This window comes from Dermacentor silvarum, chromosome 6 (genome assembly GCF_013339745.2).
Source record: "Dermacentor silvarum isolate Dsil-2018 chromosome 6, BIME_Dsil_1.4, whole genome shotgun sequence".
Lineage (NCBI taxonomy): Eukaryota > Metazoa > Arthropoda > Arachnida > Ixodida > Ixodidae > Dermacentor > Dermacentor silvarum.
This window is the reverse complement of record NC_051159.1, coordinates 129,779,588-129,797,360: the sequence shown is the minus strand read 5'-3', so window position 1 is coordinate 129,797,360 and position 17,773 is coordinate 129,779,588. Positions and strand designations below refer to the sequence as shown.

Below are 17,773 nucleotides of genomic sequence, written 5' to 3'. Positions count from 1 at the left end.
CAAATAATCTTAATGGAAAATATACTACGCGCAATAACATCAAACTAGAATATATAACAGAAGCAATAGAGTGATATAAAATACTGAACTTGTGAGAGTATACTATGTATGTACATATGAAAACGGTAAGCATGTAATACAAACCTAGTACAGGTATCACAAATTATAATATTAGAAAACAGTTATGTTGGACACCCTGTATTGCAATTATACATTTGCCTCTATGTTAATGATCAAGTTCAGGCTGATGTATATAAAGTACTGGGTAGCCTGCACTTTTTCTCACCACTTAGCACACTAGAATGGGTAATAAACTGCAAATTTTAAAAGCTAGCCCTAAGCTTATCAGTTAAATTCAGCAGACCCTAAGAGAAGCACAAACACAGACAAGAGAAAAGTGATGACATGCGTGGGCCTCTTCTCCATCTTTCATTTGTGTTTTCGCTGTTTTAATCTGCAAAGCTTATAGAAAGACAAGAGTACCGGTCCACTGCGACTTTGCGGTCGGAAACCAGGACCTGGCGGCAGGTTCTTCTGGACACAGCAGACAACACCGGGGCTGAAGTGAAGCTCCACATGGAAGCGCTCTTCCGAGTGCTGGTCCTAAAAGATGACAATGAGCTTTAACCTCTCCAAAGCCTGAATTATTTTTTCTTTATTTTTGCTGAAGAAAAACAGTTGAAATGCACTCTCAAATACTATTTATGTGTGGTCAGAACACACAAACAAGTTTCGCACCATTTCTTACCCCTGGGTTAAATCTGTGGACACATTAAAGAAAAAAGTGAAATGGGAGTCTGGCATACGAGAATGTTACCGAAAGGCGGGCCTGCAAACATGGGGGATCCAAGAAGGAACAAAAAGGATAACACAAATGCCGCGTTTGCATTGTCTTGTTCTTTCCTTTTTGTGTCCGTATTTGCGTGCCTGCCTTTCAGTTGTTCCGTGAAAGAATGCCGATCTACAGTTGACTTCCATTAATTCAACTCTGACGGGACTGACACAGTTGATCGAATTATCTGGCAGGTTGAATTAAACAGAAAAAAACTTCAGAACACCCTACTGATTCATTCTGCAGTATTTGCCCGATTCTAACATGCCCCCGAATCCTAAGTGCAGCCGTGTTCTACGTGTTCAAGGTAGAAAACTAACATGGAGATAGCATTAAAGCTCCCAAGCAAAGTAAAAAACTAACGTGCACCAATTTCATGGCAAAAAAAAAAGAGAAAAAAAATTAAAATAATATCATGAGCCATTTCACTCTGTGAAGGTGGATGATCAGCGAAGCTGTTTAGCAGACGACGCAGAGCACACGATTTGCGTCGTCTTGCATGGCGAGCCGCTTGCGGATGGCCTCTCGGGAACGACCTTCATCAGTGTTTGCTGCCTGCCGCTACCGATTGCATTCTCGCATCTGTTCTCGCACTACACGCGGCCTCCCCATTACGACAAGAGACGTGCAATTCAAAATAGAGAACAGCAGCTTGTCTTGCCAACAACGCACGACGGTGCTGCCGCCCCGGCAGAGTGGAAGGAAACTAGGCACGCACAAGCTTGTAACGACAACAAAAAGAGGGTGGTGTGAACGTAGACATGGCCGACGTGGCCGCACAGCGGTAAATCTTTGAGAAACCTTTATTATCTACCAGAGAGTCTACTGATCTTGAAAATGGTGCCTATTGATAACTAATTTATTATCAAACGAAGGCCAATTTTAGGATCGAAATAGCAAAAAGTGTGGGCTAATAGAAATGCATGGGAGCTGGCCGGGACGTTTGGTCGAGATCGAGATAACCGAAAAATCAAGTCAATCGGGGTCGAATTAGCGGAACTCTATTGTATATTCACACTACACACACTCTGAAACTCTAAATTGGCAGGCTCTCTCTTACAGCAGCCTCTAAAACAATTAGTATTGCAAAGATTATGACTGAAATTTATGCACCTGAATGGATGAAGCAGCGCAAGTTTCTTGGAATGCTCATTCTCGTTTGAAGCTCGGTGTGCATTGTTTCCCCAGTCAGAGGTGACTAACTGCTGACATGTAGTTGTCGGATGACTACAAATTGTAATAAAATCGGGCTTTCTCTCACTAGAGCATATTGTTCGGATTTAGGAGCTCACCTTTGATATGTTGTGCAATTGTGACAGCAGGCTAGAATGGGTTTTAAAGAGAAGCTAGCATGATGTTCAATCTTACAAAAAAAAAGAAACTTTTCACGTGGCGAATGCACTTGGCACTGATCCTGCCCAATTTCTGCCTGCGTCTGAAAACCAAAATGAGGAGTGCAATGAGGCCTATGGCCCTTATTTTTTGCAAGGGCCTTGCCTTCTATATTAAAGGTAAAGGTTATATAAGTGTAGCACAACTCGGATTTTGTTTATGATGAATCTGAAGGTAGCCATACGAAGTCCACAATATGTTTCAGTGCAATCTGTACAGTAAAACCCCCAGCATTGTAAACAAGTCAGCTATGAGCTAAATGCGCACTATACTGTTGTGAGCTTTAACTATAAGTGGAGTAAGCTTGAACTCAACCAGATCACTTTAAAGAGCCCCTCACCAGGTCTGGCCACCATTTTGAGTTGACAAAAGCAGTGCATACAACGTGCCCTAACGATCCTGCCTGCAATGTATTACACCACTACACACCACAAAAAGAGCTCAAATTTCAAACCAAATGCCTCGCACCCTTCTCCTCGTGGGCGCTGCGCTCCCAGCTGGAGATACCACGTCAATCGCGCAAGTGCGCCTACGTAGTTTGCCGTGCTGTGACGTCACTCACAGTGGCACTTGACTTTGAGAATTATTCAAGGCAACAGCAGTCATTTGTTTGATCTGCTGCTTCACTAGACAAATTAAAGCTTAAAGAAATAATAAAACCTACAAACCCAATGTCTGTGCGATGGTGACAAGAACTTTAATTGGTCCTGAATGTCTGTGTGTCCTTGTTTTACTTCGTACCGTAGCAAGAGAGAGATGTACTTCCGTTGCGCCTGCTTGTTTCCATGTCGTGCAGTCGCACGCGCAGAGAGAACAAAACTACCGTGTTCCGGTGCGTGATCATGCTCTGTGATCCACTTGTGTCTGCATCCGTGTTCGAGTAGCACTGACTTATACCGCTAGTCAAGTGTTCTCATGCACAGCGTGCAAAATCGTGCGCTGTGCGAAACGAGACACACGCAAGAACTCGCGCGCGAGACCGTCACCAGAAATGTGCCGCACAGCAAAAAATCGACTGAGAAAGAAAAAAAGAAAAGAAAGAAAAAAAGAGCAGAAGAAGCATAAGAAGAAGAAGGCAGGGCCGTGACGTATGTGTCACTCGATCCTCCTGCTCCGGTGTGGGAGAATGCAGGGAACAATTTTCGCTTGTGAAGGCTAGACGGGGGCAAGTGGAGAGAGTGTCTATGTTGGCGGTGACGCTCGCCTCCTAAGATCATGGGTGCACGGGACTTGAAATATTCCTATCTCGGCTATTAATGAACCAATATGAAAAGTTCTTGCGGTAGAACACTCCCTAAAGGGCATGTAACTACAGCAAACCTCGTTAATTCGGATTTCACGGGACTGAAAAAAAAGTCTGAATTAACCGAATGTTGAATTATCGAGGATATCAAGAAAACAGTAAACAAATGCTTACTACGTCAACACGCTCTTATTTATTGAATGAATCAGCAAATTCTGTTTCTATTTTGCACAAACGCAATGCGGAAGCTGCAATTCTCGTCATCTCGAGACTGATTCGCGCTCGCAGCGGCGACGGTCTCGCAACTTCCTTCACAGCACGGCCGCGGCGCACGTCTTCATCTGAGACACGCTTTTCACTACCGCGGGCACATCCCGATTGTTTTTTTGCCTGTGTCGCCAGGTCGCTGCCTATCGCGACATCGACGGTGCTCTTCAGCCTCGACAGCTTTGCACCGAGTAAAACCAAAACTATTGTTTGCTGCAGCCGCGGCCGCTATGAATGCGATCATGCTCTTCTGAAGGCGCACGGCTGACGCACGCACTGAGTCAAAACGAAACTACTTTTTGCCGCAACCGTTGTGGACGAAACCGTGGTCGCTATCGACGTGATGATGGATGGCGACTACCCAGTTTTGATGGCACACAGCTGCGCGCGTACTGAGTCAAAACGAACTACTTTTTGCTGCAACCGCTGCAGATGAAACCGCAACCGCTATCGATGAATGGATGGCGACTACGCAGTCATGAAGGCACGCGGCCAATGCGGCGCTATGCGCACCGGCAAACGCAAGAATAAAAGCTTTAAAGACTTAAATAGGCACGAAGCGTTCTGGCGTTGCTGTCATTCCCATACAATTTCCACTGATGGCTATGGCGATGCGAACTCCGTCCCTTCGTTTCGGTGGAAGCCAACGCCCTTATGGCTTGTTTGCGTCGCACATTTACGGCGCTCCGCGCTCGCCGAGCTCTGAGAGTTGTCTGAATTAGCCAATGTGCGGCCAAATACGTCCGAATTAACGAGAGTGTCATTGCCTTAAATAATGTATACGCCTGCCAGGACCAACGGATGTGTCCGAATTCACCGATTTTCCGAGTTACCGAGGGTCGAATTAACGCGGTTTTACTGTACTTCCAGCGTATAACCAAAATTTGCTATGTGGCCTAGTGAGGAGCCCTCTAAAACTCAATGATAGGTTTTACTAGCCCCATCAACAGGCCACTTAAAATTTAAAAAAAAGAGAAAAGAAATACAAATCATATTGCTCTCAAAAGCTTATAACGTCAAAGCTTGCCATAGAATTGGCCATTTCCACATGCCAAGAATTAATTAATGCATGAGTACTGTATGCAGCCCATGAGGTTTATGGGCCTCACAACCAATTTCTAGGTAGTAGATGTGAACCACGCAGCCAAACTTTTCAAAAACTTGCAATCGATGGCACATCATTATTTAGGACTGAAGTGGTACAATTATATCAAGTGATAGCAGCTATGTGCGACTTGAACATAAAATGCCATAGCTGAACAGGACACTTAAAATGTAAGAGATACTAGCAGAATTCAGATTAAAAAAAAACATCTCGTGAAGTAATGCTAGCTTATTCAGTGCTAGGTTACTGCAAGCGTTTTTAGGTTGTGTGCTTTGTAATATTTTTCAAAGTCGAGTACTACTTTAAAATCTGGGCATACGTACCTTCGTGGGATCCTCATACAGCATAATCACAATCTGTGTCATGTAGTTCAGTTCTGTGACTGCATTCACGTATTCCATGGCTCTGCGCCACTGTTCATCCTTGGTCTCCTAGAAAATGACCAATGAGTTATCGGCACAAATTTCTTGTTACTGCACAAACGTGCAGAAAGACAGTGTTGGCATTCTTACATCTAGCAGACCTCCATATCTGAGCACAGTCAGCAAAGAATGGATGTGGCTTTCACTAGTGAAGTACAGCCTTGTGCGGACATGTCGACCAGGCGAAGAGACCCCATGCGAGTACCTGGGTGACCATACCAGAGATTCATCATTTTGCTTGATACTTCAAGTGAGTACAAATTAAAATATTTGGCAAAAATTTCTACTTTACCAATAGTGCTTACAATAACACTGTAAGTAAGTGTGCAACAGAAAGAGAGGGGAGATAGATAGATTTACTGATTGATGCATGGGGCTGAGAGACACCAAAGCGGAGGGCTGCAAATTATTTTTCAATTCCTGGGGTTCCTCAACATGAACCTAAATCCAACTGCACGAGCGTTTTTGCATTTCAACTTCATCAAAATGCATGGTAGTCGGGAATCGAGTCTGTGAATTCCGAATTCTCAGTAGCTCATCCATATCAGTACCGCCTTTAGGATTTATGATGATGATGATCTTTAAACATGGCATGGGCTCACAATGGGGGAAGGGCCAAGAATCGGGTGTTTTAGGAAATGCACATATAAAAGCTGTAGGAATGAAACGACAAGCTACAACAGGTAAAACTGGGAAGAACAGAGCATAGTTATGTATTCAGACCAAATGAATGGCTGATTGCATTTAAAAGAAACAGAAGATTCCCTGACCAATATCGAATTATAAGAATTTGAAAGAATGTAATAGGGATAGTAAGGAAAGTAGGAATTAGCATGACAATTGTTCTGTTGCTTGAATGCAATCACACATAGGGTAAAACACATCCCTGCGGCTAAAACCCAGTGCCGAGGCTCCAAGGGAGAGTACGACCAAAGCATCTAAATTCTAACCAAATTGACGAAGTGGAGCTTCAAGAAGCTCCCTCACTTTGAATTGTAATAAACCAGTGAAAAGGTAAAAGTAGTGATCAACAGATTTAATTTCCCTGCAGAAATGGCCGAGCAAGGAGATCACCAGGCCAGACCTGTGTAAATAGTAAAAACTACAGATTTTGTATATAGTTTCAACCTCTGCGTTCACTATAAGATATGCTACATTCTCACTGTGGATTGAGTCGATTCACACTCTCAGTCTCGTCCGCTGCGGGATCGATGTTTCGGTGCAGATCTGCTCGGATCTTCTTCAGCAGAGGTGTACAAATGCCCAGACCAATTGTAAGCTTTTCTTGGAGGGTCAGACCATACTCCTGCGAGAGAATTCCCTCCAGTGAGGCTTGCGCAATCCACCAAACACTTATTTTCTTTTCTCTTTGTTTTAACCAATATAAAACTGGAAAGTTATTCTTCCCAAAACTGGAAAGTTATTCTTCTACATACTATAAGGTGAACTGGTGGCACAGCAATGTGGCACTTTAATATGAGAGAATGCTGTAGTCTAATTCACAGTAGACTTTTCACATCCCAAAGCTGCCCATGTTTATGTAACTGCTGCCTGACTAGATAAAAATATATACTAGTTCAGTGAAGCTGATGGAATAGACTTAAAAAAAAAGGTGTTAAAATTGTTCAATGAATTAAAGGTGCAAAATCTTTTTCTAGTGCGGCAGTGACCGCACATTTCTGTCAGCGTGACTGAGCGCATATGGAGCCCGTGCACCATGCTTTAGAAGTAATCTACTGTGTGTGCAAAAAGTGGGCGTGCCGACATGGCTTAGCATCGTGTGCGCTATCTTCCAGCGCATTTAGTACTAGAGGTTGCTCGATTTCTTTTCGGTTTCCCATCGTTAAACTGTACGCAATAGGAAAACAACAAAGTGCATCTTGCGTGCAACGATTCTCGCCGAGTTGGCACGTCAAAACTTCCCTCGAGAATGCCCCGTTAATGTAGCTTCTGACCCAGGCCAAATTCGAGGAACATAAACGTAAGCTTGCCAAAGCCGCAAGAACGACAATGCACGCCTCGGACCGGCCACTTGGGCCACACCCAGTTTGGCATGCGTTGGTGTCTCATGCTGCAACAATTTGCACAACACTTCGCATTATGTAGATGCCAACTACAGTTGAGTTGGCGAAATGTTTTAGTAACTTCGGATTGTTAGTTTTTTCGGTGAGTACATTTCTTCTATCATTTTTTTTCATAAACGTATTAACGAAGTTCTACTGTGCTAATAATGCATGTTTTCTATTACCTGGGGTATGACAACATCGGCCAGAGCCTTGGCATACAGGTAGAGCTCTTCTGCGTGCACAAACTGCAGGGTGTGCTGGTTGTGCTGCAGGTCATACTTGATACAGTCGTAGACGTCGGGAATCTTGCTGATGTCAAACTTGCCGTTCTTCAGCTTGAAGTCCTTCTCCAGCTTGGCCCAGCGTCGTAGCATCAGCTCCCATGTCTCCCCGTGGTACAGGGGAACTAAAATAATGCAACAACATGGCCCCATCATTTTTTGCAAGTGTTCCGACTGAGGCATCTTTGTTGCGTGCTGACATCATGACAGTCACCATGCTCAGTTTCAACTAAGTGAAGTGCAGCCAATGCTTTGCAACTGCTCATCTTCCGAGCCAACCACGACCACACAATTCCCTTCAGGTCGTGCACATGGAATAGTACAGGCAATGAATGATGCCTCAAAATCAGAAGCGCTAATAAAAATAATAATGTTTAAAATGCGTTGCTTACATCTATTCTGATTGAACATGTGCTGCAAAATTTAATATTATGGGCGAAATGTGTTAGAAAAAAGTGAAGATGGACATTTGAGTGTTTGTTGTCATTGGAAGAATGTTGTCATGTAGTGGGCACTAAACGTTTCCTTATATTCAGTAATAATGACTTACATGAATCAGATTTCTGAAATGTCTCTGTGATCAAGTACACCACACATGAAATAAGCACGAAATAATAAATTTTGTTCTTTTACCTGGACAACTATTGAGGGTCCAGGTGTGAAGTGCACATTTGTAGATGCAACAAAACTTGCAGAATAATTCTAAATTCTTGGTCTATTCTACTGCTGTATATTTTAAATCATGCTGAAGGTGAAAGAAATATTTCAATACTAAGCTTTGTAAACAAAATTTGCTACTGTTTAAAAGAGCTATGTAGCTAAAACGTGAAAATATCTTAAATTGCAAATATGATCCCTCTGCCTGACTCTCTGCTGCTAAAATTACACTCCCTATCTCGTACTGTATCTATTCTCATGTTCTGAACACACACCCATCTATACAATGTCATTAATTCACATTTGTTATTTATTACCCACTGCACCCCTATACTTATCTATGTTGTACACTACGGTCCAATCTTAAAGGGAATGCCATCTTTCTTAACCTCAATAAGGTTTGACATATTTAAGAAAATACAGGGCTGATATAATGCATTACGCAAATATCAATTGATGAAATATCAGTGCTAATGCTTTCCTGTCTAGTCCAAGTTCAAACGGTGCTGGCATTCTAATTAGGTGTTACCTTTAACAGTGGAGCATAGTATGCATGTCTATAACTGGTTAGTATCTGGAAATAATAAAACTGCAGCTGCATCCAACCATGGCAAAACTTGCGAAAGATGGAAGAAAATTTGTCACTGAGAGTTTGTTTCTCATAGAATCAGCAAGACCTATATTGAACCTGGCAATACATGAGCATGTCTTACTTTCGAAATTGCATCAGTTATTACTTTTCCTTCTTTCTTATATAGTAGAGCTGTGATGCACTTTTTGATTTCTGTGACAAATAATTGCACGGCAACAACATCACCACAAGTACTAATTAACTTTCGCACATTCAGCAAGTCGGGCATGTCTGAAATGACTGGGGAACTATGGAACCTGTGTGTCATTTTTGATCAAAGACTAACCATTATAGCATACACCATTTTCATCATTCGGATGTTCATAAGCAATTAAGTTTGCCTAAAGATTCGTGACAGTGTCAATATAACCCCCCATGTTCATTCCCAAATAAAATCAAGCAGTGGGGTTCAGCATACCAAAGCAAACACAAGCTATGAGAAACGTTGTACTGGTGGGCTCTGGATTAATTTCAGCCATTTCGCATTCGTTAATGTGCACCTAAACCCAAGTACACAAGCACTCTTGGTTTCTGCCCCCATCTAGACGCAGCTGCCGTGGCCGTGAATTAAACCCGCGACCATCTCCATTCTGTTTGACATGCTTCTAGACGGTACGCTATGTACTCTTATGCCTGTGAGCAGGGCCCTGCTGACACTAACAGGAAGATTAATGTCACACAGTCTATTTTCACGAACGTGAATATAGTTCTTTTTTTTTTTTTACTAGAGTTGGTGTAGCTGTCTTTTTCTCACTGTAATCTGTAGCACCACATTTCCACATTGATTGCAGGGCTAGCAGCCCTCATGCATGTAAGGGTCATTTGTTTGAGCGTGGCTGGTAGCACTGATTTTTAATGACTCAAATATTAACACTATCTCTTTACTATCTCTAATCTCTTTATTTTGGCTCCATTATATAGTTTATTTATACATTTATACTATTATGGCAATTTATATTCTTTTAGCATTTTTATCATAATTCCTTCATCACCAGAATATTCTACTACTGGGCATCCGTCATAACCTGTTGCACATTCAATTGCCTTGTTCTTGTTTGCTCTGGCCTCCAACAACCTTGTGTCATAAGACATCATCAAACAATAACATTCTCATGAGCATCAACGACAGCAGTGGCACCTGCAATATCGTTGGTCAGTAGGCTTGGGGGTCAACTTACCATGGGTCTTACTTTCATCTTTGCGGCACTTGATCTGCCTGATCAGATCCTGTATGATCTCATACACGTGCTGACATGCCTTGACGGGATTTTTGATGAACTGCAGAGCATTCTGAATGGATCGTGCATGCGTGGGGTTGAGCTGCAAATTAAAACAAAGTAGAAAAAGCAACAAATTCTCCCCTATAATTATGCGCTTACACAAGCACTCTCACAGTATGGCATTCTCTCTCTTTTCTTGAAAAAAAAAAGAAAGGGGTGTGACATTATAGACATTACATGCACATGAATGCATGCAGACGCATGCAAACACACACCAGACACAATTTTTTCAGCAAGGAAAAAGGTGTCGCTGCTACAGCAAAGTGTGGCATACACATAATGTGGCATGTTTGACCGATTCATTCATTCATAGTCATTAATGTCCCAAAACAATGCTGGCGCTATGAAAGAGGCTATAATGGAGGACTTTGGACTAATTTTGACCACACCAGATTTTTAAATGCACACTCTAAGTACATGAGCGTTTTTGCATTTCACCATCTATATTATATGCACACACCGAGCCCGGCAATCAAGCCTGTGATCTCGTGCTCTGCTGTGGAATACCATATCCACTGAGCCGCTGTGGCACGCCACGGCATGTTCTATGGCATGTTTTATAAAAGGAGCCCTTGACTAAAAAGCTTTTGAATGCACTGCCACACGGGACACATTTTTCTGATTTATTCTGGAAGAAAAAGGCAATTATTGCGTGCATATATGAATATTAAACAAAATACGCTGCAAAATGCCACCCCTATGAGGAACTTGAGCATGAATAAGCCACAAGTTCAGCCAGAAGTGGCATTCACAAATGGCTGCTTTACACAGCATATGGTATAACTTTTATTCTAAGCCCTTGCTCTCCCCGTACCTTTTCAAAGTCCTCTTCTGTGAAGTCATGGTCCACCTGGAATGCTTCATGCAGTCTCTGTTTCACCCTGTAATGACTTTCAATGTATAAAGAACATATCGTCAAAAGCATGCTTCTCTCGGGGCTGTCAGTGACCCAGAAACGTACAGAGACGTCAGGGATACGCAGCCCAAATCACCTACAGCATGCAGTTTTGTAAGGAAATGGCTACCGGGAGAAAACCTGGTCTGCTGAAGTCTGCAGGAACTGTCAACACAGCAGTTGAAACAAGCAAGACGATAGAAAGTGCATAACGCTAAGTAAGAGTCTTCGATAAGGATTATTATGGCTTTCTATGTTGACTCTGTTGAATAGTTTTCACAAATTAATTGTATACCAATTAACAAGTTTACATAAAGGACAACAGTGGGAATTTATGACAGATTTTCAGTTGACAGCTTGTAGAGTATTTATTTTAAACTCCCTTACTGCAATGTGCCAAGTTGTTCTTGAGATATTAAAATAATATAACAGAAAAAAAAAAGCCGCGTGGCACACTTTTAAGTGCTACAGCAAGGACATATCTGACATCGCTGACAGAGATTTCATGTGTGCAAGTAGCATTTGTTACTGCAAACAGTACTTTCCATAATGTCTCAAATGGGTGAAAATAGGAGCGACAGTTTGGAACTTTCTAAGTGTAACAGCTTCAATTTAGTACACAAAAATGAAAAGGTGAGGAATGTACTGATGAAGTCTGTGCAGCTATAGCAAGCAACTTAAAAATTTGTTTCCAAATAAACAGGACACCAATGGGCTGTGCAATTTGGCATAAATGATAAGAACACAAGGGACAGCATGCACTGAAGGTTTCCCTGACATTAGCAACTCTTTCGTTACCACTAGAAATGTGGTAATTTTGGGTGCTTTTATGTTTTAACAGTTTATTTGGAGATGTAGTTGGTGCAACATATACTGCGATACATAAAATTCCAGCCTGATCACTGGTGTATGGAATGAATGTATAGCAGTAATAATTGCTCAGACAGTTTATCAGAATTTTGATGTGAAAGTTCAAAGAAGCACCTAGAGGAACACGAGTGAAAGTAATCGTTTACTATTTTACATAGAAGTACTGAGAGTTAAAAAAAAAAAATGTAAGATATGCGCCTGTTTCCTAGGTCCTAACTTTTGCAAGACAGATCACGCGATAAAACTTATTGTGAAGATTTGTTGGCGTGTATACTTGCCATAGTTTAATACAGCACAATTGCTACAGAAAACAGCTCAGAAGTACTTAATATTGTTTTCCTTTGGCACTGCAACTTTTAATTACTTGCTGTACATAGTTCTGTCAACAAATACTTTACACAACAATTTTTGAGTGCTGTAAGGAGAATTTGACGAGTCACTTTCAAATAAAATCCCCACTGTAATTACTAGAAAAGAGTTGGAACTAGCCACAATACTTCTTGTAAGCTTGATCCTACCTGCACAGAGTAAAAAAAAATACCCACAAAAAGATTTCAAAGAAAAAAAGACTTTGTAGTACCCTAGTACCAAAACCACGACCTGATTATGAGCCTTAGTGGGTGACTCCGTATTAATTTTGACCACCTGGGGTTCTTTAACGTGCATCTAAACCTAACTACACAAACGTTTTTGCATTTCACCTCCAACGAAATGCGGCCGCCGCAGTAGGATCGAACCCGCGACCTTGAGCTTAACAGCTCAACGCCATAGCCACTAAGCTACCGCCGCAGGTGGCTATACTTTCTGAAGAGGCAAGAGTAAGGAGGAATCAAATTAGGATCAAACATGAATTATCACATTATATTAACTCTGTGAATCAAAGTAATCTTATGAAAGTTAATGAGCTAAGTCAAAAGGTTACTGCCAGAACTCCTGGCTACCTAGAAACGATACACTAGAATGAAAGAAGTAGCAGACTCAACCACAACTAGCCAATGATTGAAGTGATAACACCGATATCACCAGCACAGCTTTACCAGACAAATAAATGGCAGAAACATGACCACTGCGATGGACTGTCTTATTGTAGGGAATGATGTTTTGTGATGGTAGAAATGGTGATAGTAGAAGTGGCTTTTCCTTTGTTTTATTTTTTTCATTTTCTTTTGCTTACAAAAAGGCAAAGTTGTGCGTGGCATTAACAGAGTTTCTGCAAATCAACCGGCTTGCTGCCAGAAAAGATTTCAGTGCTACAACAAAATGCCCTCACAGCGTGCAGTAGATTGGAATAAGAAACAAAGGTGTGCAAGATAACATTTAGGACTGGTAAGAACAAATTAAGGTGCACAAGATAAAGTTCTTGACTTGTGCAATTAACCAAGCTGAAACCTTGGCATGACTTTTGTGTAGTAAAATAGTGCATCAAAGAAAAACACAAAAGTGTATAAGCTCTTTTTTTCTGAAGTGAAATTTTAAGATATGAACTAATTCATCCGGCTGGGACCAAAAGAAGCAAATATTTTATGAAGTAAATGCACCTGCCCTTCACCAAACATCATACAGTCAAACCTTGATATAACGAATTTTGATTTATTGAAATTCGCGATGTAAGGAACTGTTTTTATTTCCTGATCTTGGTTCCATTGAATTAACAAAACCTTGAATTAACGAAATTCGCGATATAACGAAGTTTTTCGCTGCAAGTGCAACTTTGTTATATCAAGGTTCGACTGTAGTAGCAAGTGTACAATTGCATGGAAAAATGTTGCATATCTTTCAACAACTGCAACATCAAATTCCTTTACACATGGTGCATGGTCTGAATTATTATAGCAAAATATAAATTCATGATTTGATGTTGCTCAGGAGACAGCATATCGACCTCAAGCCCCAATAATGTGATGTCACACGTTACTTCCGCATAATTTTTGTACCCCTCCAAATTGTCAAGAGAGTAAAACAGGTTTAGCTGCATAAACTTCAACATTGCTATAATCTACATGCTCTGGACAACCTAAACCCAATTAATTTCGAACATGCAATTTAAAGGGCCCCTCACCAGGCCACAATAGCAATGGTTATACGCTGGAAGTTGTTACGTGCCCACTTAAAAGCGTTGTATTGCAAGAATTTTTCAAATTGGTTCATTAAAAGCTGCAATAAAAATATTTCAGTGCCACGAACCCATAATTTCAGGAGGTGAGCGTCACTGCCAACAAGGACACTCTCCACTTGCCCCGTCTAGCCTCCGCAAGTGAAATTCCTTCCCTGTGTTCTCCCATACCGGAGCTGGAGGATCGTGTGACATATACGTCATGGGCCCCGCCCTTTTTTTTTTTTTTACAGCGAAGGTGTTTATGGCTAGGGTTCCGTGGATTTTGCATATGCGTAAGCAAAAACTCAGGTCCTGCGTGTACACGCATGTGCCACTGCGCGCACGTTCGTCGTCGTCTTCTTTCACAGCTGGCTCATCGGCGTCCCTCGGATATGCACATTGAGTAGATTAGTTATCAATAGGCCCCATTTTCAAGATCAGTAGACTCCCAGGTTTTTAACAAAGGTTTCTCAAAGATTTGTGGCTGTGTGACCCGCGTTGGCCATGTCTACATTCGCACCGTGTTCTCTTTCTCGGTGTTTCAAGCGCTTGTGTATGTAGTTTCCTTTCCTTCCGCTCTCCTGTGGTACCGGTATATATAAACAAAGCAGAAACACAAGTTGCCGTTCCCCATTTTGAATTTCACTTCTCTTCTGTCATCGTAATGGGGATGCCGCGTATAGTCCGGACTCCCGAAGAGCAATTCGCCTTCGAAGAGCGACAGCGACAACAGATGCAACAGTGCAATCAGCACCGGCGGGCTGCCAACATCTATTGTCCACAGATCAAGACAAATAATGACCACCGATGAAGACAATAAATGTGTGTGTACCTTTCGTTACGATGACCACCGATCAAGACAATAAATGTGTTCGTCCCTTTGTTCAAAATTCTGTGTCATGTTTGTGTCCTGTGCTAAACAGCTTTGCTGGTCATCCACCTTCACAGAGTGGAATGGCTCACGACTTTCTTTTCAGCTTTTTTTCTCTCGCTTTTTTTGCTGTGCAGCAAACGCGCCCAGCTGTTGCATTTGTCTCATTTCACGCAGCGCATGATTTTGCACGCTGTGCACGAGAACACCTGACTAGCAGTATAAGTCAGTGCTACATGAATACTGAGGCAGACGCAAGCGGATCACAGAGCATGATCGTGCACTGGAACACGGTAGAAAATGGCATAGTTTGCTCTTGCACGCAACTGCACTACATGGGAACAAGTAGATGAAATGAAATTACATCTCTCTTGCTATGGTACGAAGTAAAACAAAGACACTCAGACATTTGGTTTGTAGGTTTTATTATTTCTCTAAACTCTAATTCGTCAATTCACGCAACAGATCAAACAAATAATTGATGTTGCCTTGAATAATTCTTGAACTCAGGTGTCACGGAGAGTGACATCCCGGCACATACATGTATGTAGGCGCACTTGCGCATGTACGTCAACTCTCCTGCTGGGAGCGTGGCGCCCGCGAGGAGAAAGGCAAACGGCGTTTGGTTTGAAATTTCAGCTGTCTCCACGGTGCATAGCGATGTAATACTTAGCAGACACGATCGTTAGCATGCATTGTACGCAATGCGCTTGTCAGCTCAATTAGGCCAGACCTGGTCAGGGGCCTTTTAAAGGGCAGCTGAATCACTTTTCAAAAAGTGAGTTTTTAACGAATTATCATAGTTTTTCACCCCCTGAATACGAAAGTCGTAGTTCAACAGGCCAGAAGTCACCACTAGTTGCTTTAATTTAGCAAAAACAAGCTGCAGCGTCCGCGGGAGACGCCATGGGTTATTTAATGGGCCCTGATGGCAAAGATGATTGTGACATTATCTTAGGTATTGGCGAGGAGCATGATTCGAAGAGAGCACTCACGTGACCCCTGTATTGACGTCATCCTCGCGCCCAGTCTTCCGCCGCTACGCTCGCCACGCGAAGGGGGCGGAGCTTCAACGAAAATTTAAACCGTGTTTGCGGCACTGCTACGCGCATATTTGAGAAATTAACTGCAGGAGTTTAATTAGTATACTGTGTCAGCCTTTCAAACCCCCGTAAATCTTCAAATTCTAAAACCTCTTCAGCTTCCCTTCAAGCTAAATTTTTACATCTTACATAAATGTCACTAAGACATGTGGCTCCAACCATTCACAGAAGCTGTTTAAAATAAGACTGCTTCAATAAACGGTACAAATTCACTTTCAATAAAAAACCATACAAATATGCTGTAAGAAAATGTACAACTGCTTGCATATTAAGTGAAAATTGAAGTCGAAATTTATTTTAAGAGACACAGACCATGTTTCAAGGCTAGCTAACTCCCACAGCCTCCACAGTACCTTCAGGTACTTGTATGGAGGATTTTATAAGTAGTTCCTCAGCACTTCTAACAGTTCTAATGCACTAAGAAGCAATAAATAATTCTAGTGAAAAGATATTTCTTTTAACCTCACACCACTATTACCACAAATATAGGTTGTATGTTGATATTGTAAGCAGTATCGTCGCTGTAAAGGTGATCTCAAAGGGCACGATGGAACGGCTCCAAGGCAATGCCACCCGAAAGTGATTTTAATGGAAGCAAGCATGCACCATCTTCTTGTATGAATGTGACTATACTACAATTAAACTAAAAGGGTATGTTAACTATACTACATGCACACAATGTTTATAATCAGTTGGGACAAAAAATTATAGCATATTGTGACTGAAGCAAAGTGGTGGTGCAACTGTAAGAAGCGGGAGCTGTTTCCCCATCTGACTTCAAGCTACACGTAAGGTTACCATAGCAACAAGGTATTAATAGCAACAAGTCATAATGACGAACCATAAAAATTAGTCATTCCGAAAATTAGGTGGGGTGACCATTTAACTATTGCTGTTAACAGTGGCACGAGGTCATGCTTCAAAAACGCCTTACATCTTTTTGTAATGATGAAGAGAGCAAATTTCTATGTACCAGAAAGCAGATGATAATGATTACAATGAACTTCTCATAAGAGCCTACCACACCTAAACCCTAAGCGTAAGTACTATTTGGGACATTGTCAAATTCTGCCATATTGTCAAATTGCCCATCTTGTCGGCTCTGATTAGCTGACAGGACAGCTGCACCCTCTCCGATAGGCTCAAAACGCAAACATGGCAGAATTCGACAACATAGTGGAAGTTGAAAATGTTTGGAACAACACCCCAGGCCAGCGAACACTGGATACTGGCAGCAGAACAGCCGTATGAGCTGAATAGTCAACGAGAAATGAAACTCTGATCACCTCCTCACAGATGTCCTTCCTACCACCATAGCAAAGTTTTCAACTCACATGTTTTGATACTTGCTGGAGTCACAGTCGTTGTCCAGTAGCCCGTTCGTGTTTGCTGATTTCACCATTTGGACAAGAATCGGCGTCAGTTCACCTTCCAAAGCCAGAAGACCCTAACAGCAGAAAACATTTCTCTGTTCAAAGCCAGCTGTTAACACACTTTCTCAACACACAAAAATCGCAATTATAACGGGATGTCTACTACAGTGGCATTTTCAAATCGCCTGATTGTTGAAGGTTTTCCCTGACTTTTTATCAAAATCCTCTGGAAGTCTATGACACTGGAGGTTCAGGCACAAAAAATAGTGAACTACAGCTTGCTAAGTTACTATGCCAGACCATAACTTTCAACAACTACTACCAGTAAAAGTTGGGATGCACTATCAGATTTGCCCTAATGGTGTGTTTCATATCCCAACCACTCAGCCA

At 41.9% G+C, this 17,773-nt stretch overlaps 1 protein-coding gene across 25 annotated transcripts in view; it reads right to left on the bottom strand.

Annotated features, from left to right (window-relative positions):
* The window catches only part of LOC119455988 (inositol hexakisphosphate and diphosphoinositol-pentakisphosphate kinase), a 69,009-nt gene that overhangs the window by 13,006 nt on the left and 38,230 nt on the right, over positions 1-17,773 (bottom strand). For 22 of the 25 annotated variants that reach the window (XM_037717551.2, XM_049669481.1, XM_037717548.2 and 19 more), the window contains 8 exons: positions 17,345-17,457; positions 10,991-11,066; positions 10,075-10,216; positions 7,510-7,733; positions 6,425-6,567; positions 5,352-5,466; positions 5,163-5,270; positions 484-603 (listed from right to left, as the gene is read on the bottom strand). In XM_037717551.2, coding sequence (XP_037573479.1) covers positions 484-603; positions 5,163-5,270; positions 5,352-5,466; positions 6,425-6,567; positions 7,510-7,733; positions 10,075-10,216; positions 10,991-11,066; positions 17,345-17,457 — 1,041 coding nt within the window. The remainder of the gene's footprint in view (positions 1-483; positions 604-5,162; positions 5,271-5,351; positions 5,467-6,424; positions 6,568-7,509; positions 7,734-10,074; positions 10,217-10,990; positions 11,067-17,344; positions 17,458-17,773) is intronic. The other 3 variants (XM_037717552.2, XM_037717558.2, XM_037717574.2) reach the window with 1 other exon arrangement.